Source organism: Saccopteryx bilineata, chromosome 11 (assembly GCF_036850765.1).
Source record: "Saccopteryx bilineata isolate mSacBil1 chromosome 11, mSacBil1_pri_phased_curated, whole genome shotgun sequence".
Lineage (NCBI taxonomy): Eukaryota > Metazoa > Chordata > Mammalia > Chiroptera > Emballonuridae > Saccopteryx > Saccopteryx bilineata.
This window is the reverse complement of record NC_089500.1, coordinates 47,089,235-47,117,220: the sequence shown is the minus strand read 5'-3', so window position 1 is coordinate 47,117,220 and position 27,986 is coordinate 47,089,235. Positions and strand designations below refer to the sequence as shown.

The 27,986-nt window shown below is 39.0% G+C and overlaps 1 protein-coding gene across 2 annotated transcripts in view; it reads left to right on the top strand.

The window, feature by feature from the left end:
• GREB1L (GREB1 like retinoic acid receptor coactivator) overlaps positions 1-27,986 on the top strand; it is a 363,373-nt gene that overhangs the window by 208,645 nt on the left and 126,742 nt on the right. For both annotated transcript variants that reach the window (XM_066247406.1, XM_066247405.1), the window contains exons 6-8: positions 5,940-6,116; positions 14,578-14,754; positions 17,934-18,056. In XM_066247406.1, the coding sequence (XP_066103503.1) occupies positions 5,940-6,116; positions 14,578-14,754; positions 17,934-18,056 (477 nt within the window). The remainder of the gene's footprint in view (positions 1-5,939; positions 6,117-14,577; positions 14,755-17,933; positions 18,057-27,986) is intronic.

Genomic DNA, 27,986 nt, shown 5'->3' with positions numbered 1-27,986 from the left:
GATCACGGAGGGTAAAGCGCTGTTTTCATCATATTTTATCAACATGAGTTATGACTGTTGGTGTTGATCTAGATGACCTGGCTGAGAAAGTGTTCTCTTCACTCTTTTCCCACCCCCTTTCCAAACCATGCAGGGATGTCAGTATGCTCAACCCACACATAGTGAATGAGGAGTTATGCTCCCCCTCCTTGAGGGTAGAGTATCTACATAAATTATATGGAATTCTACTACATAGGAATTTGTTCTCTCTCCCCACTTATTAATCTGTTAAGTCATTTAATTATATCATTATGTGCTTATGGATATTTTATATGATCCAATGCTACTTTATTTTATTTTGTTCGAATTTTTCCCATGGGAGCAATTTCGGTTGATTTCTGTGCCCCTTTTACATACTCCTATCATTGTTGGGGTTTTAACATTAAATAAGAGATTTCATTTTTTTCATTTTCACAAGCACTTCTTGAAAAAAAAAATTTTAAGGAGGAGGAGACTAAAAAACATGCTTCTCATAGAATCCAGTCCTTGTTAAATAATGATTACTTTGGACCTCTAGGTGTTCTTATATCATAAATAGGAAAACCCTCAGTCTGTAGCACTAAAAACTATGTGATTCTTAATTTGAGTGGACTCAGAAATTACTTTAAAATAATCTTTATTCTACAGAAAATCCTGTGTTTTTCAGATATTTCCACACTGTGTGTCTTCTCAGCTCTATTTCTCTTTATCCCAGAACCAAAATTGTTCTGTTTCCCAGTAATTTCCCTTTGCTTCAATGTATTCCTTTGAGAAATCTTGTAAAATTGTCACTCTGTAATCATGGGTCACCTTGTGGCCTGAAAAACCATGAATTTTAATATTCATCAGCAAGTGTGAGATAGGTAGATGCTGTCATAGCCCGTGGCTGGTGGGGGCAGGTCTATTAGGTGCTCCCAGGATGCAGCCTGTAAAGTTAGCTGAAAGGACTCAGCAAAAATAGGTGAGGAATAAGTTATAGGAGAAGTCCCACCTCAGCCTGAGGGAAAGTGATGCATTATCTGAATCAGGGAGATATTAATGAGGATAAAGGAGCATCTCACTTGGAGTTAAAAGACCTGGGTTCTAGTCCCATCTTTTCTACTTGCTGGGCTATTTGACTCTGGGCCATTTTCTTTTATGGGTCTTAGTTTCTTCATTGACATAGTAAGGAGATTGGAGTAGTTACCCAATATTTAACCCACAACTCTTTCTTATAGTAATATGTGATCTTTTGAAGTCCTTAGGGATTTAAAGGCTATCATTACACGGCATGTGATAAAGAACTGTTAAGTAAAAAGTATTTTAGATCAACATATTAACATACTTTTATATTATTCATGCATACAAAAAATCATCTACATTTTATCATTCAAGAATCGCTGTTTAATTTGCTTTTCATATTGGTTGTGTAAGGAAAAGCATATTTTGCCTGACCAGGCAGTGGTTCAGTGGATAGAGTGTTGGACTGGGATGCGGAGGACCCAGGTTCGAAACCCCAAGGTCACAGGCTTGAGCGTAGTGGGCTCATCTGGTTTGAGCAAGGTTCACCAGTTTGAGCCCAAGGTCACTGGCTTGAGCAAGGGATCACTCAGTCTGCTGTAGCTCCCCAGTCAAGTCATATATGAGAAAGCAATCAATAAACAACTAAAGTGCTGCAATGAAGAATTAATGCTTCTCATCTCTTCCCCTTTCTGTCTATCTGTCCCTATCTGTCTCTCACTCTGTCTCTCTATATCTCTGTCATACACACACATACACACACACACACAAAGAGAAAGCATATTTTGTTGATAAATTCAAATATAAAATGTTATGCATTTTTGGGGAGGGGTGGAGAAAGGTAACCAAGTGCGTTTTAATATTTTCCAGCATTAAAAAAAGGTCAAAATCTATTTTTAATACCCAAATTTTAGAATTTCTACATTTTTAAGATTAAAAGGTTGTATATTAGTTTATTTTTTTATAATTTATGCATTTTTGCTCTATGTGATGAAAAAGTTTCATGCTGCTGTTTGCAGAATTTCTCTACAAATGACATACTTCTGTCTCATATGTGAAAAGCCAAATTGAAATATAATCACTAAATGTTTACCTTAACTTTACTTTTATTGGTATCCTAGAAGCTGTTGGTGTGTTTTATATAATCTTATTTGATGAGTGGGGATCTTTCATATCTAGGAAGCAGCATCTTTAGGCACATTTGTAAAACTACTCTTTTTGTGTTTATTAACAGAATCAGTGCTCCCTGAGCTTTTCAACAAACCATCATGGGTGTAAATTAAGAAATATATTAATACATATGACTTACAATAAAAACAACTTAAATAATTATGTTATGGTAAGAATCACACAACTGATACAGTGTTCAACTGAGGGAATCCTGATTTCATTTAACTGGTTTCTATACCTACCTGTGTAGGGTCAAAAGTCCTCAGAACATTCTGTTTTAAAGGAGAATATTAGAATAGTTATTTATTAGGTTTTAGATATTGGTGATGATATCTGTTTAAGTTTCATTTATAATTCCCAAGTATTTTGGAATACTCTGAACCCCTGGGAGATTGGTGATCACTTGTTGGGGAGTGCTGTATCTGATGATCTTGAGCTTCCATATAGCTCTGGTGGTCTTAAAAGGCTTGTAATAATTTGCAAACTGGTATACATTGATATAGACTTGTGGCTCCATCTAATCCACCCTTTCTAATATAGAGTTAATCGAGGTAGCAGAAAGGTTGTATTATTACTTAATGACAGAGACAACTGCCCAGGCATTCTGTTCTCCATCCATAGCCAACCATGAACCTCTCGTCACCAGATTTAGGAAGATATTTTATATATTCTGTCTTTTGGAGCAAATCACAATAAAAAGTGATACTTGTTAGGGAAAATGTGTTTCTAGGTTATCATCTATATGTAAATTAACAATTCTTTGGATTAAAAAAAATTAGTGTTCCTTTTAGGCCTTTAAAATACCTCCTAGATTTAGTATTTTAGAATTTGGTGGGAAAAGTCTGTGTTCATCCCTCATAGTTTTTTAGCTCTGGATTGTAACTGTTCGTAGCCCATCTTTTGCTAAATTGAATAGGATGCTTTTTTGTCTGTTTGCATATAATAAACTTCCCATGTTTTACATCACTAAACATTACTGGACTCGTTATGTAACCTTGAGCAAGTTCCCTAACCTTTCTGAGCTTCAATTACTCCATCTATAGGAAGGAGATAGTAGTACCTACCCAGAATTATTGAGGAGAGGATTAAATAACATAGTCTAAACAGTGTTTAGCACGGCACCTGGCTTATATTAAGTGCTACATAAATTTTAGCTGCTATCAATATCATGATTGTCTCATCATCATCATCACTATCAATTTCCGACTTCCAAAGTTCAAAACAAATGCAAGACCTGTGCCTTGATGGCGGGGGGAGCAGCAGAATTTTTTTTCAAGGGATTTATGTAATAATAGGCTTCAAAAATGTTTGTAAACTGAATAAATAATATAACTGACATAAACAAATGACTATTTTTCAAATAAATATAGACGATATAAATAAAATACATATTTATTTTAAATTGTTGAAGAATTCACAAAAACATTTTAATATTTTTTCTCAATTCATGGGCACAAAAAATAAATTTGAATTTCTTATGTTAAAAGGCTATCTACAAGCTTGAAATAGTTGAACCTCATTGTCCTTATCATTTTAGTCTTTCTCCTATTGACTTTTTCCAATTTTATTATGTCTGCTTTTGCAGTTTGATGATCAAACCTTAGAGCAGCAGCTTTATATGCACCAGTTTCATGGAAAGTTTGGGTGTTTTCATTTCTCAGATGCTAACTGATGGCATTCAATTGTTGGCATTTGGTTAACATCATAATATGAATTGATGCCGGAAGAGTCTAGCATGGTTCTTCTCTACTTTACATTTGGCAGTGATCACAGTGGTCACCTCAGGTTTGTGTGTGGAGAGTTAGATGTCCATCCTCCCGTTCTCATTACTTCCTCAAATAGCACTTAGCGTATTTTTATTCAGCCTCATTTGGGTGCAAATGTTAGAAACCAAACTCAGACTCACTTAGGTAGAATGAAGATGTTATTAGAAGAATTCCAAAGCAAAAGATGTCTTGACCAAACCATGGGGAAGGCAGATATAGCTGGGCTTTAGGGATCCAAACTCTGCCAGAACATTTCCCTGTCCTTCCTGTCCAGACTGCTGTCACGGGGCAAGGAACAGGGCTTCCACAGAGCTGACCAAGCCCTGCTCTCTCTGGTTCTATGTTCAGAATTCTTTTTTGCGTGTGACAGAGACAGAAAGACAGAGGAAGGAACAGATAGGGACAGACAGACAGGAAGGGAGAGAGATGAGAACCATCAATTCGTTGTGGATCCTTAGTTATTCATTGATTGCTTTCTCATATGTGCCTTGGCCGGGGGCTACAGCAGAACAAGTGACCCCTTGCTCAAGCCAGCAACCTTGGGCTCAAGCCAGCAACCTTGGGCTTCAAGCCAGTGACTTTTGGGCTCAAGCCAGCGACCATGGGGTCATGTCTATGATCACATGCTCAAACGAGTGACCCCACGCTCAAGCTGGTAAGCCGGTACTCGTGCCAGATGAGCCCATGCTCAAGCCGGCAGCCTCAGGGTTTCAAACCTGGGTCCTCTGTGTCCCAGTCCAATGCTCTATCCACTGCACCACCACCTGGTCAGACTTCAGAATTCTTAAGGGAAAAGCTTAGATTGACCTGGTTTATGTCAAGTGCCCATCTCTGGATTGATCAACTATGGTCAGAAAGGAGGGATATTACAGTGTCCCAGCTTGGGTCAGGGGCCAGCTCGTGGTCTACCTGGAATATCACAACTCTCTAGGGAAATCACATGAGTAGAGTGCAGGAAGGATCATGTTCCCAAAGATGTGGACATCAGTGATTGGTAGCAGAAAATAGTCCTATAATATTGTTTTGTGATTATCAGTTAGAGCAAGATGTCTATATCCTTAGGCATAGAACAGTATTTGTTGCAAATAATTTTTAACAAATCATGAATTACTATAATATGTTATAGCATCCAAAGCAGTTCTATAAGGTTTTTGTCATATCTTGTCATTTCATGTCATAACTAGTGAAAATAACCTAACTTCTGAGTTCTAGTTCTGACCCATTCATTTGAGTCACCAAACTCCAAGCTTCAGTCTCTTCCTTGTGAAAGGGAGAGCATCTCAGTTCTTTGATCATCCCTGTTTAGAGAAGTGAATTTGCACTGAGTTAAAATACTACAATATGTGTACATAAATATTGCATATGCTTTTTTTCAGTTTGCTGTTTATTTCTCATGTCCTTACTTGTGCACAGAAAATATGAAAGTTGTCAATGTTGTCTGCACCAATCAGAATAACTCCTTTTAGTGCAGTGGATAGCATCGACCTGGGATGCTCAGGTGCCAGTCTAACCCCAAACCCCGAGGCCACTGCCTTCAGCTTGGGCTCATTCAGCTTGAGCGCAGGCTCACCAGTTTGGGTGTACAGTTGCTGGCTTGAGTGTGGGATCATCAACATGATCCCATGATCTCTGGCTTGAGACCAAGTTTGCTGGTTTGAGCAAGGGGTCACTGGCTTAGCTGGAGCCACCCCTATCAAGGCACATATGGGAAGCAATCAATGGACAACTAAAGTGCCACAACTACAAGTTGATGCTTCTCATCTCCCTTCTTGTCTTTCTCATGTGCGCATGCGTGTGCAACGAACAAACCTCCTTTTAGTGTTTTCTCAACTCTGCTCAGAGGGGCACGTATGATAGATTCATCTTCTAGTTGGAGTATATGAACTTTAAATTTAATACTTAATAGGGATTTTTATGAGTTATACAGCATCCTAACCTACCTAAACGTTTCTCTGTATGCTATTTATCCTTTTTCCCGGTTTCTAGGTTTTTGTCAAGCGGGAAAGGATCTGCGTTTGGTGTCTCTGTGTATGGAACAAATCGACATCCCAGCCGGATTCCTTCTGGTGGGGGCAAAATCTCCCAATCTTCCCGAACACATCCTAGTGTGCGCTGTAGACAAACGATTTCTACCGGATGATCATGGAAAAAATGCACTTTTAGGTGAGTATTTCACACCTATAAAATTCATTCCAAGATGAAGGACTTAAAATATAAGTTTATGTTACATATCACAGAACTTTTTAAAAATCACAGAATTAATGAGGAATATACAGGGTGTGACAAAATACTAGGTCTACAGTTGTGAGTATCTGAAACAGTTTATTTCTTGTATTATTATTTATTAATCATTGTATTATTATTTTTTTAAGGTTGAATTGTTTAATTTTATTTATTTTTTACAGAGACAGAGAGTAAGTCAGAGAGAGGGATAGGCAGGGACAGACAGACAGGAACGGAGAGAGATGAGAAGCATCAATCATTAGTTTTTCATTGCGCGTTGCAACACCCTAGTTGTTCATTGATTGCTTTCTCATATGTGCCTTGACCGCGGGCCTTCAGCAGACCGAGTAACACCTTGTTGGAGCCAGCGACCTTGGGTTCAAGTTGGTGGGCTTTTTTGCTCAAACCAGATGAACCCACGCTCAAGCTGGCGACCTCGGGGTCTCGAACCTGGGTCCTCTGCATCCCAATCTGACGCTCTATCCACTGCGCCATCACCTGGTCAGGCTGTATTATTTTTAACAGACCTGTAAACTTACTTTTTCCCCACCTGTGTAGTTTAGAAACATTTTTTCTTCTTAAAAGTTAGCTCTTATTTTTTTTTTTTTTTATTCTCAAAACACTCACTTTAATGAAGAGATGTTTTTTAACCTGGCAGGCATTAAAGGACAGCATGCGATTTATCAAAAATTATTTTGTAAAACCAAGTAGGATTCACTCTCTATAGTCATTGATTTGGACCTGATGTCAAGTCAACTCTCAATTAGTCAACTGTGGATTATATACTTTGTATGGTTATTTGTAGTTTTTCCATACCACCCATTATTTATAACTACAGTTGGTTGATGTGATTTCATTTTATATTTAGCATTAGTTCACCCAAAATAACTAGGAACACGCATACATACATATATATATACATAGTGTAAAATAATGTATACCTTTATTTCAGAATTGTTTTACTTTCTGGTATGCTGTACTTTATGTCTTCGTGACTGTTTTGTAACCACCAAATAAACTGAAATTCTTAATCCCTTCACCTTTTTACCCATCCTTCCAACCACCTCCCATTTGACAGCTGTCAAAATGTTCCCTGTATCTATGAGTTTATTTCTGTTAAATTTGTTCATTTATTTTGTTCTTTAGATTTCACATACAAATGAAATCGTATGGTGTTTGTCTTTCTCTGTCTGACTTATTTCACTTAGCATAATGCCCTCTAGGTCCATCTATGTTGTCACAAACAGTAAGGTTTTATTCTTTTTTTCTGGACAATTAATATTGCATTGTATCTATGTATATACCATATCTGCTTTATCCAATCATCTATTGATGGACATGTGGATTACTTCAGTATCTTGGCTATTGTAAATAATACTGCTATGAATATAGGGGTGCACATATCTTTACAAACTGGTGTTTTGGATTTCTTCAGAAATGTACCCAGAAATAGAATTTCTGGATTATAAGGAAGTTCCATTTTTAATTTTTTGAAGAAACTTTATACTATTTTCCGTAGTGCCTGTACCAATTTGCAATTCCACCAACAGTGCATGAGGGTTCCTTTTTCTCCATATCTTCGCTAATACTTGTTTGTTGATTTATTGATGATAGCTTTTCTGACAGTTATGAGGTGATATCTCCAGTGATTTTAATTTGCATTTCTCTGATAATTAGTTACATTGAGCACCATTTCATGTTTGTGAGCCATATGATGTATTCTTTGGACAAGTTCTATTCAGGTCCTCTGCCTATTTTTAAATCGGATTTTTTGAATTTGGGGTGTTGAATTATATGAGTTCTTTATAAATTTTGGATATTAACACCTTATCAGATGTCTCATATGTGATAATCTTCTCCTATTTACTAGGTTGTCTTTTTCTTTAGCTGATGGTTTCCTTTATTGTACAAAAACCTTTTAGGTTGATGTAGTCCCATTTGTTTATTTTTTTCTTTTGTTTTCCTTGCCTGAGGAGATACATCAGAAAACAGAAAAAATATTAATAGCAAGTCAGAGAATTTACTGTCTATGTTTTCTTCTAGGGATTTTATGGTTTGGGGTCTTACGTTTAAGTCTTTAATGCATTTTATTTAGTTTATTTTTGTATGTGATGTAATAAGGTGGTCAAGTTTCATTTTTTTACATGTATCTGTCTAATTTTTAACACTATTTATTGAATAGATTGTCTTTATGTCATTGTATATTCTTGTCTTCTTTGGCATATATTAATTGACCATATAAGTGTGGTTTTATTTGTAGGCTTTCTCTTCTGTTACATTGATATATGTGTCTGTTTTTATGCCAGTACCGTGCTATTTTAATTACTGTAACCTTATAGTATAGTTTGACATCAGGTAGCATGATATCTCTAACTTTGTTCTTCTTTCTTAAGATTTCTCTGGCTATTCCTGATCTTTTGTGGTTCAGTATAAATATTAGAATTATTTGTTCTAGTTCTGTGACAAAATGTCATTGGTATTTTGATAGGGATTGCATTAAACCTATCGATTGGTTTGGGTAATATGGACATTTTAACAGTGTTAATTCTTTCTCTTCATGAGCATGGCATGTGCTTCCAACTATTTGTATCTTCTTCAATTTCTTTCTTCAATGTTTTATAATTTCTTGAGTATAGCTCTTTTACCTTCTTGTATAATTTATTTCTAGGTATTTTATTTTTTGATGCAATTATAAATAAGATTTTAAAAAATTCTCTTTCTCATAGTTTGTTATTGGTGTATAAAAATAAAATTGATTTCTGAATATTAATTTTGTATCCATGTGGGGAGGAGAGTTCAACATGGGAACAATGGCAGCTGTCCCTTTAGCCCTTCCTCTGAAGCCACATGACTCCGTTTCTCCCTGTATGTCTCTGGCACCCCCTGAGCTTGACTGGAATTTTTGGAGAGCTTTTAAAGAAAGACTGCAAAGGGCCTGGCCTATGGTGGTGCAGTGGATAAAGTGTTGATGTGGAATGCTGAGGTCACCAGTTCAAAACCCTGGGCTTACCTGGTCAAGGCACATATGACAAGCAGTCAATGAACAACTAAAATAAAGCAACTATGAGTCGATACTTCTTGCTACACCCCCCCCCACCTTTCTCTCCTCTCTCTGTAAAATCAATAAATAAAATTTTTTAAAAGAAAGAACAGGAAGAAGGAAAAGAAAGACTGCAAAGACCCTGGCTGGCTGTTCCTGAAAGAGCCTCAGTCGATGTGTGAGTTGGGTGGAGTGAGGTCTTCAGGATTGTCAGGGTAAAGCTTGTGGAGTTTGCCAGGCTAATTCAGATTTAGATTTGGCTTTGAAGTAGGAGGGCTCAACACAGGGACGGTGGCAGTTGTCTTTCCAGCCCTCATCTTGAAGCCACACAACTCAGTTTCTCCTTATATGTGTCAGGTGTCCACCCCCTCAGACACTGTCCCTCCACTAGAGCCCAGAGAAAGTTCCTGCAGATGAGAGTTTGTGCACGGACTCTTCAGGGGGATGCCTGGATTTCCAGCAGCTTTCCATCTCACCTGCACAGGTGGAATCCCACTGATTTTCAGTCAGATGTTATGTGGGCTCCTCTTTCCAGTACTAGTGTTCTAGGTTGGGGAGCCAGTTGTGGGGCTTAGACCCTTTGCTCCTCAGGGAGACCTCTACAGCTGAGATACCCCTCCAGATTTTCAACCACCTCACGTGGTTGTGGGGTCAGCCTCTTTTTTCCTCCCTGCCCCTCCTACTAGTCTTGACATGGCTTCTTTATATCTTTTGTTATAGGACTTCTTGTTCAGGTAGCCTTCAGGTAGTTCTCCAGGCTTATTGTTCTATAATTTAGTTGTAATTTTGATGTGATCAGAGGAGGAGGTGAGTGCAGTGTCCACCTACCCCACCATCTTGACGGGGATTCCTATTGTTAGCTTTTTAAAAGTCTCATAGTTTCACTGAATGTAACAACAGTTCATATGACCTGACTACAGACAAAATACCTCTCCTAATGTTTTTTGGTTGATGATTCTTCATGATTAGAGGAATCCCCCTAGAATACATTATGGAAAGGACACAGAAAACACCATCAGAATAATAGATTTTATAATTTTATGTAATCAGAAATATGAGACCAAGAATATGGGCTTTGAATTGGAGCTAAGTTTAAATAACAGATTTGCCTTATTACTTTAAGCACATGGGCAATCCACTTATCATCTTGAAGTCTCAGTTTCCTCCTCTATATAAAGGGGCCAATAATGCCTACCTTGCAGCTTTGTAAAGATCAAATGATATGATATGTATAAGGCACCCATCCAGCACAGTGCCTGGTACATAGTACTTGCTCTTTAAATGGTATTCTGCCATTCTGTCATACTTACTGAATATCCATATAGACATAAAACTTTGATTACTTTCTCTAGTCTTATAGATAGACATAATTTTTTTTTCTTTTTTTTTTTTTCATTTTTCCAAAGCTGGAAACAGGGAGGCAGTCAGACAGTCTCCCGCATGCGCCCGACCGGGATCCACCCAGCATGCCCACCAGGGGGCAATGCTCTGCCCCTCTGGGGCGTTTCTCTGTCGCATCCAGAGCCATTCTAGCGCCTAAGGCAGAGGCCACAGAGCCATTCTTAGCACCTGGGCCATCTCTGCTCCAATGGAGCCTCGGTTGCGGGAAAGGAAGAGAGAGAGACAGAGAGGAAGGAGAGGGGGAGGGGTGGAGAAGCAGATGGGCGCTTCTCCTGTGTGCCCTGGCCAGGAATTGAACCCAGGACTCCCGCACGCCAGGTCGACGCTCTACCACTGAGCCAACCGGCCAGGGCCGATAGAGATAATTTTTTAAATTAAGTGACAGGTGGGTAGGCAGAGTGACAGACTCCTGAAAGCACCCCCACTGGGATCTATGTGGCAAACCCCTTACCAGCGGATGGCTCTGCCCATCTGGGACCATTGCTCCATTGCTCAGCAACCAAGCTACTTTAGTGCCTGAAGCAAGACCCTGCAGCCATCCTAAGTGCCAGGGGCCACTTGCTTGATTTGAGCCATGGCTGCAGGAGGGGAAGAGAGAGAGAAGAAGGAAGGGAAGAAGGAAGCAGATGGTCACTTCTGTTTGCCCTGACCAGGCATCTCACCCGGGACTTCCACATGCCAGGCCAATGCTCTACTGCTGAGTCAACTGGCTAGGGCCAACATAATTTTTTATTAACCACTTTTCCAAGTGAAAGAATATTGCAACATATGGTAGAATTTTTTCTAGACAAGCATGTTGTTGAGCTTTTCATATATCTAGTACTCTATTGTCCAAAAGTTAATATTCACTCAACATTTATTACTTATGATGAATGATTTTAGTATACATTAAAATACAGTGGGAAAATTTTTAAATTTCAGATATTCTAGAACTCTATTGACTTCAATGCCAGTGTGTCTAAAATTTTTATAAATTATACAGACTCCAGAGGTTGTGGGGGAATTGATTTTAAAATATATTAATTTAGTTGGCAGTGTGTGTGTTCCAAATCTACCATGCAATTTGAAGACTTGATTGCCAGAAAAACTAGAAAGGTAATTTGGCTGTAAGAGGTGTTATTTTTGTGATGATGACAGTGAGAACTTTGCACAGATAAAAACCTCTCTTGAACCAAAGCTAATACTGAGACCATACAGAGTTTAAAAATAAACTATAATATGAAATTTCTCTTTTTTGACAATTATCAAGATACATTACTTTTCTTCCCCCTTCCCTGGTTTTGCTTTTCACCTCAGAAAATAGGCAGAAGAAAAGATAAAAAATAATACCTGACCTGAGTACTTTGTTAATTCTAATTCTCACATTAATCTTTTATAAATTACTGCAGCCTATCAGATAAGCCTTGTTTAAAAAGCATTCCCCCCCCCAATTTGAGAGAAAGGAGGGGTGCAAAGGGAGAAAGAAAGAGAGACAAAGCAGCAGAGAAAGGGAGAGAGAGAGGCATCAACTCACTGTTCCACTTTGTTGTTCCATTTAGTTGCTCATTGTTCATTGGCTGCTTCTCATATGTGCCTTGACCAGGGATCATCAGGATGACACTCCATCCACTGAGCCACCTGGCCAAGGCCAAGCCTCATTTTTTTGACACTGTCTTCAGTTATTGTGGCTGAAAGATTTGTATAGCTTTTCACTGGGTTTTGGGTGTAGTATATGTGCCTCATAAGTCAAGCCAATATTCCATCAAAGTATGTGGTCACATCACAATGTAAGTTACACAAAGGTAGTGGTTTTGTTTTCCTTGTTCCATGCTGAAAACCTGGCACCTGAAACAGTTCCTAGCACATAGAATACAACAATTGTTTGTTGGATGGATGGATGGATGGATGGATGGATGGATGGATGCATGGATGCATGGATGGATGCATGGATGGACGGATGGATAAATGACTTTAGGAATTTGGTGAATTAGGTGACCATTGACCATTACTTTTTGGCTTATAGCTCAAAGGTATTAGCAACTAGTCAAATGCTCTCAAATGCAATCCATGTCTGAATAACTTATAAAATTATATTAATGTTTATATTTCTATAAAGTAACTAATAAACTAATTACATAGAATTACTAATTTTATGTAACTAATCACAGGTATGACTATCTTGTTCACCACTTTTATTCCAGTGTCTAGCACAATGTTTGGAATGTAGGTAGGTAGTCAATAAATAATTGTTGAATAAATAATAATAAATTGGACTGCCCTATGAAATGCTCTGAATTGATTGTCAGCATTCGGAGATGGAAACATTGTAAGATATTCTGTCTTGAATCCTCTTCTTTCCATACCTGTATCTGTTAATTATGTAACAGGTTGGTTTGGGGGTTTAAAAATAATGTATCACTTGTCAGTGAATTTATTTCTAGTTAGTTATTTGTGTATAGATATACTGTATTTATGAAATTTGGAATGCCCTTTCTTATTTCCATTTTGTCCTTGTTCACTGTATGATAGTACATGTGAGGACATAATTGTCCTCATAGTTGCAATCAGAAGAGCTCACTTTCTTCCTGTCTGCTTTTTCCTCTGCATATTAAAAGGGACTGAAAAATTCATTTTTCCTGTCTGCTTTTTCCTCTGCATATTAAGGGGGACTGAAAAATTTATTTCTAATAAAGCAAAGCATGGCCTCTCCTCCAAATCTTCTCCACTTCTTTCTATGTCCTCTGCTCTAAGCAGGTCACTGAAACATTTATTTTGTTTGATTAATCTGAGTGAGAATTGCTTGGATGTAAGCTCTAAAGAAATCATAAGCTAGTTGGAGTAAAAAAGGAGTTAAGAATCTCAAGGAATACATGCCAGAAAGTACAGCCAGATCTCAAAGACACTGGAAAGTGTACAGTACTCTGAGTTTACACATCACTGCTCATGGTCTTCTATCTGCAGACCACCTTCCTCTTCACATTCCTTTTTTCCTCTCCCACACATGAGCTGATACATGGTTGACACTTCACCAACTTGGGTTCCAACAACATCTGATAAATTCAGGGCCCACTGCCATCTGATTGACTCTTTGTAATTATTTCAAAATTTCATGAGAGACACTTATTATCCCAGAGCAAGTCAGACATTGGCCCACAATCTGATGAGCCACGTCCACATGGTGGGCGAGGCAGAGAACCAGGAACAGTAAGTTCTCTAAAAAGGGAGTAAGTGGAGAAGAAATAGTGGACATCTCTAGGACCTAACCTTTTTTTTTTTTTTTTTTTTTACAGGGACAGAGAGAGAGTCAGAGAGAGGGATAGATAGGGACAGACAGACAGGAACGGAGAGAGATGAGAAGCATCAATCATCAGTTTTTTGTTGTGACACTGTAGTTGTTCATTGATTGGGACAGACAGACTGGAACGGAGAGAGATGAGAAGCATCAATCATCAGTTTTTTGTTGCAACACCATAGTTGTTCATTGATTGCTTTTTCATATGTGCCTTGACCGCGGGCCTTCAGCAGACCGAGTAATCCCCCGCTCGAGCCAGTGACCTTGGGTCCATGCTAGTGAGCTTTTTGCTCAAGCCAGATGAGCCCGCACTCAAGCTGGTAACCCCGGGGTCTCGAACCTGGGTCCTTCCGCATCCCAGTCCAGCACTCCATCCACTGCACCACCGCCTGGTCAGGCACCTTTTCTTATTTTTATGTCAATATAAACTCTATCACATGATGTTATCTACTCTGTTTCCCTAATCATTATATTTTTAGAGTATTAAATATTAAAAAAAATTATTTTCAGTCTTTCACTGTTACTAAATAACTCTTAAAATATTGTACCTGTTTTTTTCCCTGTAAGTTTTTTCCTTGCAATTAGGAAGTTGTTGAGTCAAAGACTGTTAATATTTCTATGCTTGTTATATGTAAAGGTATTGTATCAACATATAAGGCCACCAGTAACTTGGATTTTCTTCCTTTCAGGGTTTTCTGGAAACTGTATTGGCTGTGGAGAAAGAGGATTTCGGTATTTCACAGAATTTTCCAACCACATTAACTTGAAGCTCACCACGCAGCCAAAGAAGCAGAAGCACTTAAAGTACTACCTAGTCAGAAGTTCCCAGGGTGTACTGTCAAAGGGACCTCTTATCTGCTGGAAAGGTAACATCAAATTCTGGAAGGGAAAGGAAAGGGAAGGGAACGAGAATGTTACCATAGTGACAGGTGGCCCATGCAGGGTTCAGAATTCAGGTCTGATACAGATAAACATCCCTAGTTCAGAATGCTATCCAAAAAGCTCTCTCACAGGTTATTTGACTTGCTTTTGATTTTTTAATAGAGGCTATTCTAGTTTAGGAAAGAGCATGCCTTTATTTGTCATATGGGAAGTTGGAGTAGAGTTCTTGAGGAACAAGATGGACTTTTCTGTTATTTGGAGGGGACCTCAAAGGGTCAGTTTCCTGCCTGACTGGTAATGGCACAGTGGATAGAGCATTGACCTGGGATGCTGAAGTCCCAAGTTTGAAACTCTGAGGTCACCAGCTGGAGTGCAGGCTCATCAGCTTGAGTGCAGGCTCACCAGCTTGAGCATGGGGTTGCCACCTTGAGCATGGGATCATCAACTTGAAGTCTAAGGTTGCTGTCTTGAGCCCAAGATTGCTGGCTTGAGCAAAGGGTCACTGGCTTGGCTGGAGCCCCCGTTGAGGCACATATGAGAAGCAATCACTGAGTAACTAAAGTGCTATAACTATGAATTGATGCTTCTCTTCTGTCTCCATTCCTATTTTTCTCTCTGTTTCTCTCTCGCTCTTGCTCTTGCCAAAATAATAATAATAATAATAAAGTTAAAATCAGTTTATTGATTCTACTTTATTTAATAGGTTCTTTGGTAATTTTTAACCATATATATTTTCCTGTTTTAATTAGAACTAAGCATACTGTAGAGTAAATAATAATCATCATACCTGGGAAAATATACTGTTTAATTGACAAAGTTTTATTTCTTTTAATAAAGAAGAACTTAACTTACTTGTAGAATTGAATCCAGTTGAAACTTTGCATCTTCATGTGTTTGATATACTTTAATGCAAGCTCTATTCATTATTCTAACGCAGTGAAAAATCCTTATTGTTTTGAGCAGTTTCTTAGATGTTGAGTTTTTTTTCTCACTCACATTACTATTTTAAAGAAAATATAGGCCCTGGCCGGTGGCTCAGTGAATAGAGCATTGGCCCAGCATATGGACATCCTGGGTTCAATTCCCAGACAGGGCACACAGGAGAAGCGACCATTTGCTTCTCCCCCCCCTCTTCCCCTTCCATAGCCAGTGGCTCTGTTGGTTCGAGAGTGGCCCTGGGCAATAAGGATAGCTCAGTTGGTCTGAGCCAGTCAGCCTCAGATGCTGAGGAAAGCTCATTGATTTGAGCATCAGCCCCAGATGGGGGTTGCTGGGTAAATCACGGTGAGAGTGCATGCAGGAGTCTGCCTCACTATCTCCCCTCCTCTCACCTAAAAAAAAAGGACAATATAATAATTGTCTTTTATGTTTATTTGTTGTCTGTGCAATATTTAGACCTGACCATGAAAAATAGCATAATAAATCCAAATTACAACTGCAGATTTTGCCTCTGAGTCTTTCATCATACTCTTGGTTGCATTTGAAATGACATTATATAACTCCTTTGGAAATGGCTATACTGTTCCAGACCAGATATCATCAGAACTTAAAAATTGTCACTACTGAATCATAAGCATAGTATATTATGAGTAACTCTTTAGTGAAACCTAAAGAATTTTCCTCTAGAAAAATTGTTTTAAATGTCATGAACCCTAATAAAAGAGCAAAAAGAGGATTAGAGCAAAAATAGGATAGGTATTGCCTCCCTCCCTTTTAACTGTCTTTGTAAGCTTTTGTTTTGCTTGCATAAATTACTTTTAACTTCTTATTTAGTGCTTAATGACAATTCATCTTTCTGGGAAAGAATATCTGTAAAATAGTTTATGATACAATGATTCTTGGTGTCTTCTGAAGCCTTACATTTGTAACAGTTGCTGTTTTGGAATTGGAATTATGTATGTCTATACATATGTACAGACATAATATCCTTTCACAAAGATAATGTGAAATATCCTCTTAGACTAAATACAGTAGTTGTGTGTGTGTGTGTGTGTGTGTGTGACAGAGACAGAGAGAGGGACCTATAGGAACAGACAGACAGGAAGGGAGAGAGATGAGAAGCATCAATTCCTTGTTGTGACACCTTAGTTGTTATTTGATTGCTTTCTCATATGTGCCTTGACTAGAGGGGGGGGCTACAGTAGAGTGAGTGACCCCTTGCTCAAGCCAGCGACCTTGGGCTCAAGCTAGTGAGCCTTGCTCAAACCAGATGAGCCCACGCTCAAGCCGGTGACCTCAGGGTTTCGAACCTGGGTCCTCCACGTCCCAGTCCGAAGCTCTATCCACTGTGCTACTACGTGGCCAGGCAATAGCTCTTCAAGGAAGGAAATAGAAGATGATAGAAAACTGCCTCCAGCCCTTCTTTGTCTCCAATAAAGAAACCTCTATAATTAACTTTGTCATTTACAACTGTTTATATCTCTTTTTCTCATGCTACCTTTAAGACTCACATGATATAACATATAGTATAATTTGATTGGGAGTTACAGACGTGCACGGTGTCATAGTATTTGCTATCTACCTGAACCAGTACAGTGTGTTATTATATATCAGAAATCCATACAGCTTAATTAAAGTGAAGCTTGGTGTTGCATGATCAGTAACCAACTTGAATATTGTCTACTTATTTCCTTTAATAAGAACTGAGAAGAAGAATAATTAGAGCATTTCTAATTTTTTCTTTGCTTATACTTTTGAATGTAAATTAAAATTGAGGTGAGAAAGTTGAAAGTAGCCTAGATGTGCTTTAGGTTACTGTTCCACACTTAAATCAGTCCTGTATAGCAGATAAATTAGTATTTAAAAGCTTATTAGATTTTTATAAATTATTGATAGTTTAACTTCAGTCTTACTGATAAAATCAGTATGACTATATTGGTTACGAGTAATATTTCCCCTGGATAATCTGTGGGTAAAAAAGTCTGATTGCTCTTTGTAACCATTTCTTTGCCTTTTAAATGTAACGTGTGGCCCTAGGGAGACAAATTGTGTTCCCCATGTTGAACATTCTTTTGGAGTCAGAATTAAAATAAGGGGGACCTCAAATAAGGAAAGCAGTTGACATTTAAGGAGCAGCAAGAGATTTTACGGATTGTGTCCCTATCGTCTGTTTTAACAGACTATTGGGTCTCCTCACATAATGTGATGGCTTATTCTTTTCCAGAATGTAGGAGCCGACAATCCTCCGCTACTTGCCACTCCATTAAACCAAACTCTTCAGTGTCATCAACTGTGACCCCAGAAAATGGCACAACTAATGGATACAAATCAGGATTCATTCAGACAGGTAATGTATTTTCTTTTGGAGTTTTCAAGCGACAGATGTATAATTAATGAGGCATTTAAAACTTACTTTCGGCTGGTTTGAATACAAACGTTTTTAAAATACAGTTAAATTACTTGAGTCTCTAGAATTAGAACTCAGCATTGAGATTGGTCAGTCTGTAGGTGACCAGAACTCCAAATCCTGTCCAATATTGGAACAGGGATGGAGAAAGAAACAAAGAAGACAAAGTAAGGTCCCAGGGTGAGACTGAGAGACACAACAGAAGAACCCAGGTTCTGGTGTGGATACGAATAACCAGGTAAAATTTTAGTGCCTGAAACTATGCTACAGTCTCAGAGCAGTATCAGCAGATTGGATGATCTGATTCAGAGCAGATAAGTTTCTACTCAAAGGCTTCTAAAAATTCCTTCAGTACAAAGAGGACTGTGCTGGCCCAGGCCCTGAGGTCAGAACAAGGCTCCAGGTGAGAATTAATGTTTCCAGGTAGCTCAGGGGCTGGAAGGCTATAACTAAAAAGATCACTTCAGATAGCATTTGAGAAAATTATTCAGAAGCAGTCTAGGTTATATCCTAGGCAAGAAGGAAAGTATCTTTAAAAAATTTGCAATTTTTTTTCTAGTTCATTTGTATTTTGTAAAGTTCCCTTTTACTCAGCTGATATGCAGACTTCACAGCATATGTGCTTTGTCCGTGTCCATCCAACCACTCAAGTTGTAAAGAAGGCTGTATTCATTTACTTCACTACTTAGCATTGCTCTTTCAAATTTATGTGACATTCTGATGAGCTGGTAAATTATTTTTATTTATTTTAAAGGTAGAAGTGATTATTAAAATATGTTAGCAAAGCCATGATAGTAAGGCTGACTTTGTAAGGGACACTTCTTGCAGTAAGTAGGTCCACACTCAGCTAAGTCCACTTCATTCTGGGTTTAAAAAGTCTTTAACTTTCATCTGCCCGCGAGATTTAAACAGAGGCTGTGATCTAAGAAAAGAGAGCATTTCTCTTTAGAATAAGTGAAAGGACATCATGTCACTTGGTATTCAGGAAAGAAAAAAGTTGGCATTTGGCTCTTGATGTTGAAAGATTGACCTTCATTACAATTATAAACCTTCATGTCTCTCCAAGAATATTATTTCAGTAATTTGATTGAGTCTGTGGTGGAGTTTCTTCCATTAGACCTTGGGGCCTGTGAAATGCAGTTTTAAAACTGCAGTATTAAAAATGAATATTTACTTCATTCTGACAAAAATTTATCAAGTGTTTATTATGTTCAAAGATCCTTGTCAGGCCCTGCCTAGTTGGCTCAGGGGTAGAGCATCAGCCTGGTGTGTGTATGTCCCAGGTTTGATTCCTGGTCAGGGCACACAGAAGCGACCATCTACTTCTCCAGCCCTCCCCTTCCTGCTCTCGCTCTCTTTCCCTCTCTTTCTTCCTCTCTCTCTCTTTCCCTCCCTCTCCCCTCTCACCTATCTCCCTCTCCCGCTCCAGTAACCATGGCTCGAAGTTGGACAAGTTGACCCTGGGCACTGAGTTGCTTCAAGTGCTAAAAAAAATAGTTTGGTTGCCAAACAACTGAGCAACAGCCCCAAATGGACAGAGCATAGTCTGGTAGGGGGCTTGTGAGGAGGATCCCAGTCAGGGCACATGTGGGAGTCTGTCTCTCTGCCCTCCCCTGCTCTCAGTTAAAAAAAAAAGAGAAGATCCTTGTCACATGCTGTAAGGAAGTGTTTAAGTACTTGTCTGATGGCTCCGATGATTTAAAATTCCACTCACATAAGGGACAAAAGAACAATAAAACAGCCTGACCAGGCAGTGGCGCAGTGGATAGAGCATCGGACTGGGATGCGGAGAACACAGGTTCGAAACCCCGAGGTCACCGGCTTGAGCATGGGTTCATCCAGCTTGAGCGTGGGGTCGCTAGCTTGAGCATGGGATCATAGACATGAGCCCAAGGTTGCTGGCTTGAGCCCAAGGTCACTAGCTTGAGCAAGGGGTCACTCGCTCTGCTGTCGACCCCCTCCCCCCCCAGTCAAGGCACATATGAGAAAGCAATCAATGAACAACTAAGATGCGGCAACAAAGAATTGATGCTTCTCATCCCTCTCCTTTCCTGTCTGTCTCTATCTGTCCCTCTCTCTGACTCTCTCTGTCTCAGTCAAAAAAAAAAAAAAAAAAGAATAATATAACATGTTACGTTTCCTAAGAGGGACTGCATGTATGACAGTGGTCCCATTAGATCAGGGGTCTCAAACTCGCGGCCCGCCAAACAATTTTGTGCGGCGAGTTTGAGACCCCTGCATTAGATAATGGGTTATAAGCAAAAAGTTGGTTTGCAATGTTGGAAGAAAAGGCTGGCCCTGACTTTGGTGTTGAATTTACTGCTGGCCCTGGGTGGTTTAAATAGAGGAGGAAGCTCAGCATGCTGTTTACTATTTGTCTTTCACCCTCCTGCATACTGTTCAAATGCACACACTCACTCGTGTGCCCCTACCCCCAGCTCCTGTCCCCTCCCACTCTCCCTTCTCCCCCTCTCCTTTTTTTATTATTTCTCTAGGTCTCTTCTGATCTTTGCTCTTTATTACTCTCCCCTTCTCTTTGTTTCTCTCTCCTTTCCCTGCTTCCTCCCCCTGATGACCACTCTCTCTCCAATAGCACCTCCCTCTATATCCTTCCTTCTGTCCCCACCAATGCATGCATGCATACATACACACACACTTTTTTCTTTCACCCCATATTTTTATTGTAGCTTTCATACATTTAGGTGTGTTTAAATGCCATTGTGCTACAGCTGCCCACAGTATTCAATACAGTGACATGCTGTTCAGGTTTGTAGCTTAGGAACCATAGGCTATAGCATATAGCCTTAGGTGTAGGCTATACCATCTAGGTTGTGGAAGTGCACTCTATGATGTTCACACAACAATGAAATTTTCTAACAACACGTTTCTCAGAACATGACTATATATCAGGAGATACGTTCTGAAAACAAATGTTGCTCTGAAATGGAGGAAACCAAGATTTGGGCTTTAGCAAAAGGTTCTACCAGTTGCCATAAAGAGACACAGGCAAATCCTGGATGAACCTCAAGTCGCTGACTGACTCACAATCAACACAAGTAGCCAAGATTTATGCCAATATTCTTGTGTGTCGCATGTGGTGGTGAAAGTGGCAGTCTGACCATGAAATTAGCTATTAACAATTTTAGGTGCAATCCAGAGAATTTAATAGAAGATAGTGCCTTTAAAAAAGGAGGCTTTCATCTAAAACTTTCTTTTTAATGAATATGTTTATACAATTTCCAACAATAATTTCTTTCTTCCTACATATGCTGAAAGTAATAGGCTATAAGAATTTCCTGTTAACATTATGAAATCATTGGAAACATTAGAGTATGCAGCATCTCCTTAGCTGAGAGCAGTGACTGCCTATAATCAATGTCTCTTAGCCTGAAATGTAAGTGCACACATGTTGCATAGTTATTTAAAGAGGGGATTACTGACTATTTATATAACTTTGTCTTGAATCCCCCCTGCCAAGTTCTATTCTGGCTGGCTTGCTGTTTATCCTTGCATATTTTCTTTCAACACATTTATGTCATTGATAATTCAAATTTTAGTCAACAATTTCAGTAAAATTTTTATTTTGACCGAAGGTGACTATATGGTTACCTACCTACATTATATGAACATAACACACATACACAGGTGTATTGTCTTTGATCCAGAGAAGAATTCAAGAATAGATGAAAAAATCTTTGCCTAACCCAAGATTTTGAAAGATTTTTTTCCATGTTTTCTTCCAAAAGTTTTATTATTTTATCTCTTGCATTAATGTCTATGAGCCATTTGAGTTAATTTTTGTGTATGGTATGAGGTGCACATCTAAGTTCATTGTTTTGCATATGGATATTCAGTGATCTCAGCAGCATCTTTGAACAGACTAACTTCTTGCTGGTGAATTGCAGTTGTCAAAAATCAAATGACTAGAAATGTAAGGATTTATTTCTGGAAAATTTGATAAAATGGACCTCATGAAACTTCTAAACTTTTACACTTCAAAAGACACCATTAGAAAGCACAAGCGACAGACTAGGAAAAAGCATTTGCAAAACATATACTTAATAAAGGACCTGTACTAGAATTTACAAAAAAACTCTTACAACTCAATAATAGGGTGACAATTAAACATGGGCAAAGGATATGGAATAGACATTTCTTCAAGGAATATATACGAAGAGTTAATAAGCAATATGAAAGGTACTTAACATTATTAGGGAAATGCAAATCAAAACCATAATGAGATACCACTTCACACTCACTGTAATGACTATAATCAAAAAGATAGATGACAACAATAGTCTACAGATGTGCAGAAATTGGAACTCCCAAACATTGTTGTTAGGAATGTAAAAAGTAACATCCACATTAGAATACAGTATGGCAGATTGACAAAAAATTAAACATAAACTACTACACAACCCAACAATTCCACTTCTAAATATCTACCCAAGAGAGATGAAGATACATGTCCTCACAAAAACTTGCACACAAATGTTCATAGCAGCATTATTATTCACTGTGGTTGAAAACTAGAAACAACTTGACTGTCAGTCAGCTCATGAACAAATAGACAAAAATGTGGTTTATCACTATAGTATCTTGAATAATAAGGAACAAACTACTGACACATGCTAAATCATGGGTGAACCTCAAAAACATTTTTAGGCTAAATGAAAAAAAACAGACAAAAAGACCATGCATTACACGATTTCATTTTTTTTTAAATATCCAGAAAAGGCAAATTTATGGAGACGGGAAATATATTAGTGGTTGCCTGGGACAATGGGTGCGAATGGAAATTAACTGAAAATGGATACAAAGGTTCTAACTGAGGAGACGAAATACTGTAAAATTGATTTATGATGATATTTGCACCACTTGGTAAATTCTAAAAATCATTGAACTGTACATTTTAAATGCATAAACTTTATGATATGTAAAACATACTTTAAGAAAGGTATAAAAAAGATTTAAAAGTTGCTTTGAGCCCTGGCCAATTGGCTCAGTAGATAGAGCATTGGCTGACATATGGAAGTTCCAGGTTCAATTCCTGGTCAGGGGACACATGAGAAGCAACCATCTGCTTCTCTCCTCCTTTTCCCTTTCTTCTCCTCCCACAGCCAGTGGCTTGATTGGTTTCAGTGTTGGCCCTGGGCTCTGAGAATAGCTCGGTTGGTCCGAGGTCAGCCCCAGGAGCTGAGGATAGCTTGGTTGATGTGAGCATAGGACCCAAATGGGGTTGCCAGGTAGATCTTGTTTGGGGTGCATGTGGTCATCTGTCTCACTATATCCTTCTCTCACTTAAAAAAAAAAACTGCTCTGAGAGAAAGGTGAAATCCTTTAGAGTAGCCCTGTTTCTGTTCAATACAATCTAATTTATTGCACACCTACTATGGGATGAGCACTGTTTCAGAATAAAAGGTAAACAACACAGACTTGGAATCAGAGTCCTGGTATTTATTTATTTACTTACTTATTTATATCAAAAGTAAAGGGGACTATATTTGAGAAAAAATATTGTCAGGTTGTTTCCATATATAACAGTTTATGCAATATTTCTTATTTTGTTTTATTTTTTATTGAATTTATTGGGATGACTCTGGTTCACAAAACCATACAGCTTTCAAGTGTACAACTCATCAAACCACCATCTTCCTACCACAATGTGTACCCTCTGCCCCTAGCAACCTGTCTTCTATCCCGTTTCCCCCACCTCTGCCTGCCTCCGCCCAGCCCTAACTCCTGGTGTTTAAATACTGCACCTGACATACATTTGCTATAGCTTGGGATAAGCCACTCAATTGTTCTGTGCCTTGGTTTCCTCATTTGTAAAACCAAAAATAACTGTACCTATTTTGCAACTAAGGATTAACTCAGCTTTGCTACCATACCTACTACACCTGTGTGACGCTCTTGCCAGTCATAATTGTTGGCCATCTATATTCTCTTGTATGCCAGCATGTTCATTTTATTTATTTATCCCTGTACCTCCTAGTACCTGGCCAGTGCCTGAAAATAAATTCTATTTTAATCCCTTTTTTTTTCATTTAAATTTGAAGTTAGCATTTGGGGAATTATTAATTTACTGATGTGTATTATTTTTCCAAACAAAAATGATAGACATCTACCATTAGAAAGAACCATGTTTTTATGCCCTAGGGCTAGGGTGGTCAGCAAACTCATTAGTCAACAGAGCCAAATATCAACGGTACAACGATTGAAATTTCTCTTGAGAACCAAATTTTTTAAACTTAAACTATATAAGTAGGTACATTCCTTATCGTGGTAGCACCCGCATGTGGTATTTTGTGGAAGAGCCACACTCAAGGGGCCAAAGAGCCGCATGTGGCTCACAAGCTGCAGTTTGCCGACCAGGGCCCGATCCTATAGGGCAGGATGGGGATGAGCTACCTGAGCTCTGCCCCTGAGACAAATAGGATAATTTTTAAAAAGACTTTCTCAGGCAGGGGCACTTTATGACTTTTTGGGTATGGTTGCCTATGTGGCCTTTCTCCCTAGCAAAGTATAAGTAATGTTTTTATGACTGTGTTGGTATAAAAATGAATATTTAGTATTATATATTAAAATATATTTTTGACCAAAAGTTAATTGTGTTCCTCTTATTTTAAAATCAATTAAAACATTTTCATGAGCCCCTAAAAGTATTATGGTCCCAAGGTACTGTGCCTTCTATGCCTAGTGGAGAAGTTGGCCCTGTTATTAGAGATGAAAGTATTGTCCATGAAATGGAATTTTTCTTTTTTGTGAGCCAACGTTGGCTCAGAGTAACATAAGCCCCATAGTGTCTTCTGCTTGGGTATTAAAGAAGTGAAAACAATAGCAAAGGAAAAGACTTGCTCTATCATATATCATGCTCATGAAGCTCACTGGTAAAGACAGGGTGGAGTTGGCACAGGAATAGACACAGAGTAGAAAGTCCAAAAACAGACTCACATAGCAAGGGTGTTTCATACTTAACAGAGGCGACTTGCAGCTCAGTGGGCACTTTCATTTCAATGACTGGTGCTCAGAAATTGCATATTCTACGTGGAAAAAATGAAACTGGGCCTCTATTTTACATTATACACAAAAATCAATTCCATGTATCTAAATGTAAAAGGCAAAATTGTTGGTATGTATTTATTTATTTATTTATTTATTTATGTGTGTGTGTGTATTTTTCTGAGGTTGGAAACAGGGAGGCAGTCAGACAGACTCCCGCATGCGCCCGACCGGGATCCACCCGGCACGCCTACCAGGGGGCGATGCTCTGCCCATCTGGGGTGTCGCTCTGCTGCAATCAGAGCCATTCTAGCACCTGAGGCAGAGGCCATGGAGCCATCCTCATTGCCCGGGCAAACTTTACTCCAGTGGAGCCTTGGCTGTGGGAGGGGAAGAGAGAGACAGAGAGGAAGGAGAGGGGGAGGGGTGGAGAAGCAGATGGGTGCTTCTCCTGTGTGCCCCCGCCTGGAATCGAACCCGGGACTCCTGCACGCCAGGCCAATGCTCTACCACTGAGCAAATCGGCCAGGGCGAAAACTGTTGAGCTTTAAACAAGATATTTTAGAATATCTTAGATATTGTTGGTACCTTAAAAGTAGAGAAAAAAGTGCTGATCAGAAAAGACTGATTTTTCACTACATAAACGAGACCATTTCTAATTCTTAGAAGGCATCATAAATACAGTGAAAAATCAAGCCATAAACTAGAGGACATGTAATACATAAAACTAACGAAAGACTAGTATGAAGAACACATAAAGAATATGTGTAAGCCCTGGCTGGCTGGCTCAGTGGTAGGGCATTGGCCCAGCATGTGGAAGTCCCAGGTTTGATTCCCGGTCAGGGTGAACAGGAGGAGCGCTCATCTGCTTCTCCATATCTCCCCATCTTGCTTTTCTCTCTCTCTCTTCTCCCCTCCTCCTGCAGCCAAGGCTTGATTGGAGCAAGTTGGCCTGGGGTGCTGAGAATGGCTCCATGGCCTCCACCTCAGGTGCTAAAATGGCTCTGGTGGCCCCAGATGGACAAAGCATTTCCCCCTAGTAGGCTTGCTAGGTGGATCCCGGTGGGGGTGCATGCAGGAGTCTGTCTCTGCCTCCCTTCCTCTCCATAAAATAAAATAAAATATGAAGTAAAATAAGATAAATAAAATGTGTGTGAAGCAATATGAAAAAGACATTAAGAGAAAAAAATGAGCAAAGACTTCAACAAGCAATTCATGAAAAAGGAAATGCAAGTAGCCAATAAATACATGGAGAGATGATTAACCACTTAGTAATTAGGGAAATTACTTTAAGAATACCATGAGAAACCACTATATGACAGTAGTAAATGTTGGCAAGGATTTCAAGCAAGAAGAACTATCGTACATTGCTGGGAGGATCTTTAGTTGAAGCTACCATTTTGCAAGTAATTTATAACACATTAAAGTAGAGAATGTGTGTATCCTATGATCTAGCTATTCCACTCCCTTGCATGTGTGCACGAAGAGAGATGTACAGTACTGTTCATAGCACTGTTCTTCACAGCTTGCTCAGACTGGATATAATTCAACGTTCATCAGCAATGGAATGGGTAAATAAGTTGTGATATATTTTTATAACAAAATATCATTTGAAATAAATAAATAAATAAAATATCATTTGGCATTGAAAATGAACAAATAATACCTACGTACAGCACAATGGAAGAATCTTACAAACATCATGTTGAGCAGAAAATCCATTCACAATAAAGCCCATCCATTATGATTTTATTTTTATTATACTCAAGAGTAGACAAAACTAAATTATTTTGGAATATATACATCATCCCGTGATTACGTCTGGGGAGAGAGTGGGAGAAGGGATGGGAAAGAGCACAGAGAAAACTGCTGACCGTGTTTTTTTTCTTCTAGACTTGAACGATGGTTAGTTCCGTAGGTATTGATATTTGCTTTATGATTATCCTTGAAACACAAAACATAAATGTTTTGTGTACTCTTCCATATTTTTATCTCAATAGGGGAAAAAAGGGTGGATTTACTCATTTGAACTCTACCCATGTATTCTTTGCAGTCCTCACACTTTGAGAGCGAGTGGTGTCATAGGCCAGGGATGCTATTGTATAATAATAATGTTTCGGTCCTTTGGAGTTGTTATACTTTCTACTGCAGTAATTCTATGGTGGAGTCGTTGCTGCAGTAGAACAGAGGCAGTGGGGAGCCTCACAGCTGACTTTGGTCTCTAAGAAGGAACGGCAGAGCCAACCCCAATAGAAATCTCTAAGTGCTCGGTATTGTTCATTCCCTGCAACCTCTTGGCTTCCTCTCTTTTGCCTCTCCTGCTTCCCTCTGTCTGTTCAGAATATTTCAGGAGGTGCCATGTTCAGCCCAGGCCTGCCTAGCTCGCAGAGTCTTCTTATGTCTCTGTTCCCTCCACCCCCACCCAGTACAACTCCTCTGTCCCAGGTGACAGTCATTTAGAAAGCAGTTTTCATTAAAATGTATCATCTAACCGGAAGTGTTCCTTTCCTCTTGATTTGTCTTCCTTAGCCACTAACCTTCCTGGATAATCAAAAGCTCCTCCTGCAGGTGTTTTAAAACTCAGTTCCTCATGAATATTCAAATGAAGCCTTTACCAAAACACAAATTGTTTTTTTTTTTCCAAATGTGGTGGGAACCCTTTGTCTAGCAGATTTGCCCACTCCCAACCGGACATTGAGAACAGATAAGCTCTTCTTTTATACTGTAAACACCTTGGGCAGCAGTTGGATCTGCCTTCTCTCCCTATTTTGTCCCCGAAGCCTGGAATAGTACCTGACCTGCTGAAAAGCCTCAATAAACCTTTGATGAATGCGTGCATGGGTGGGAGAAGAAGAAAACTGGTGATCA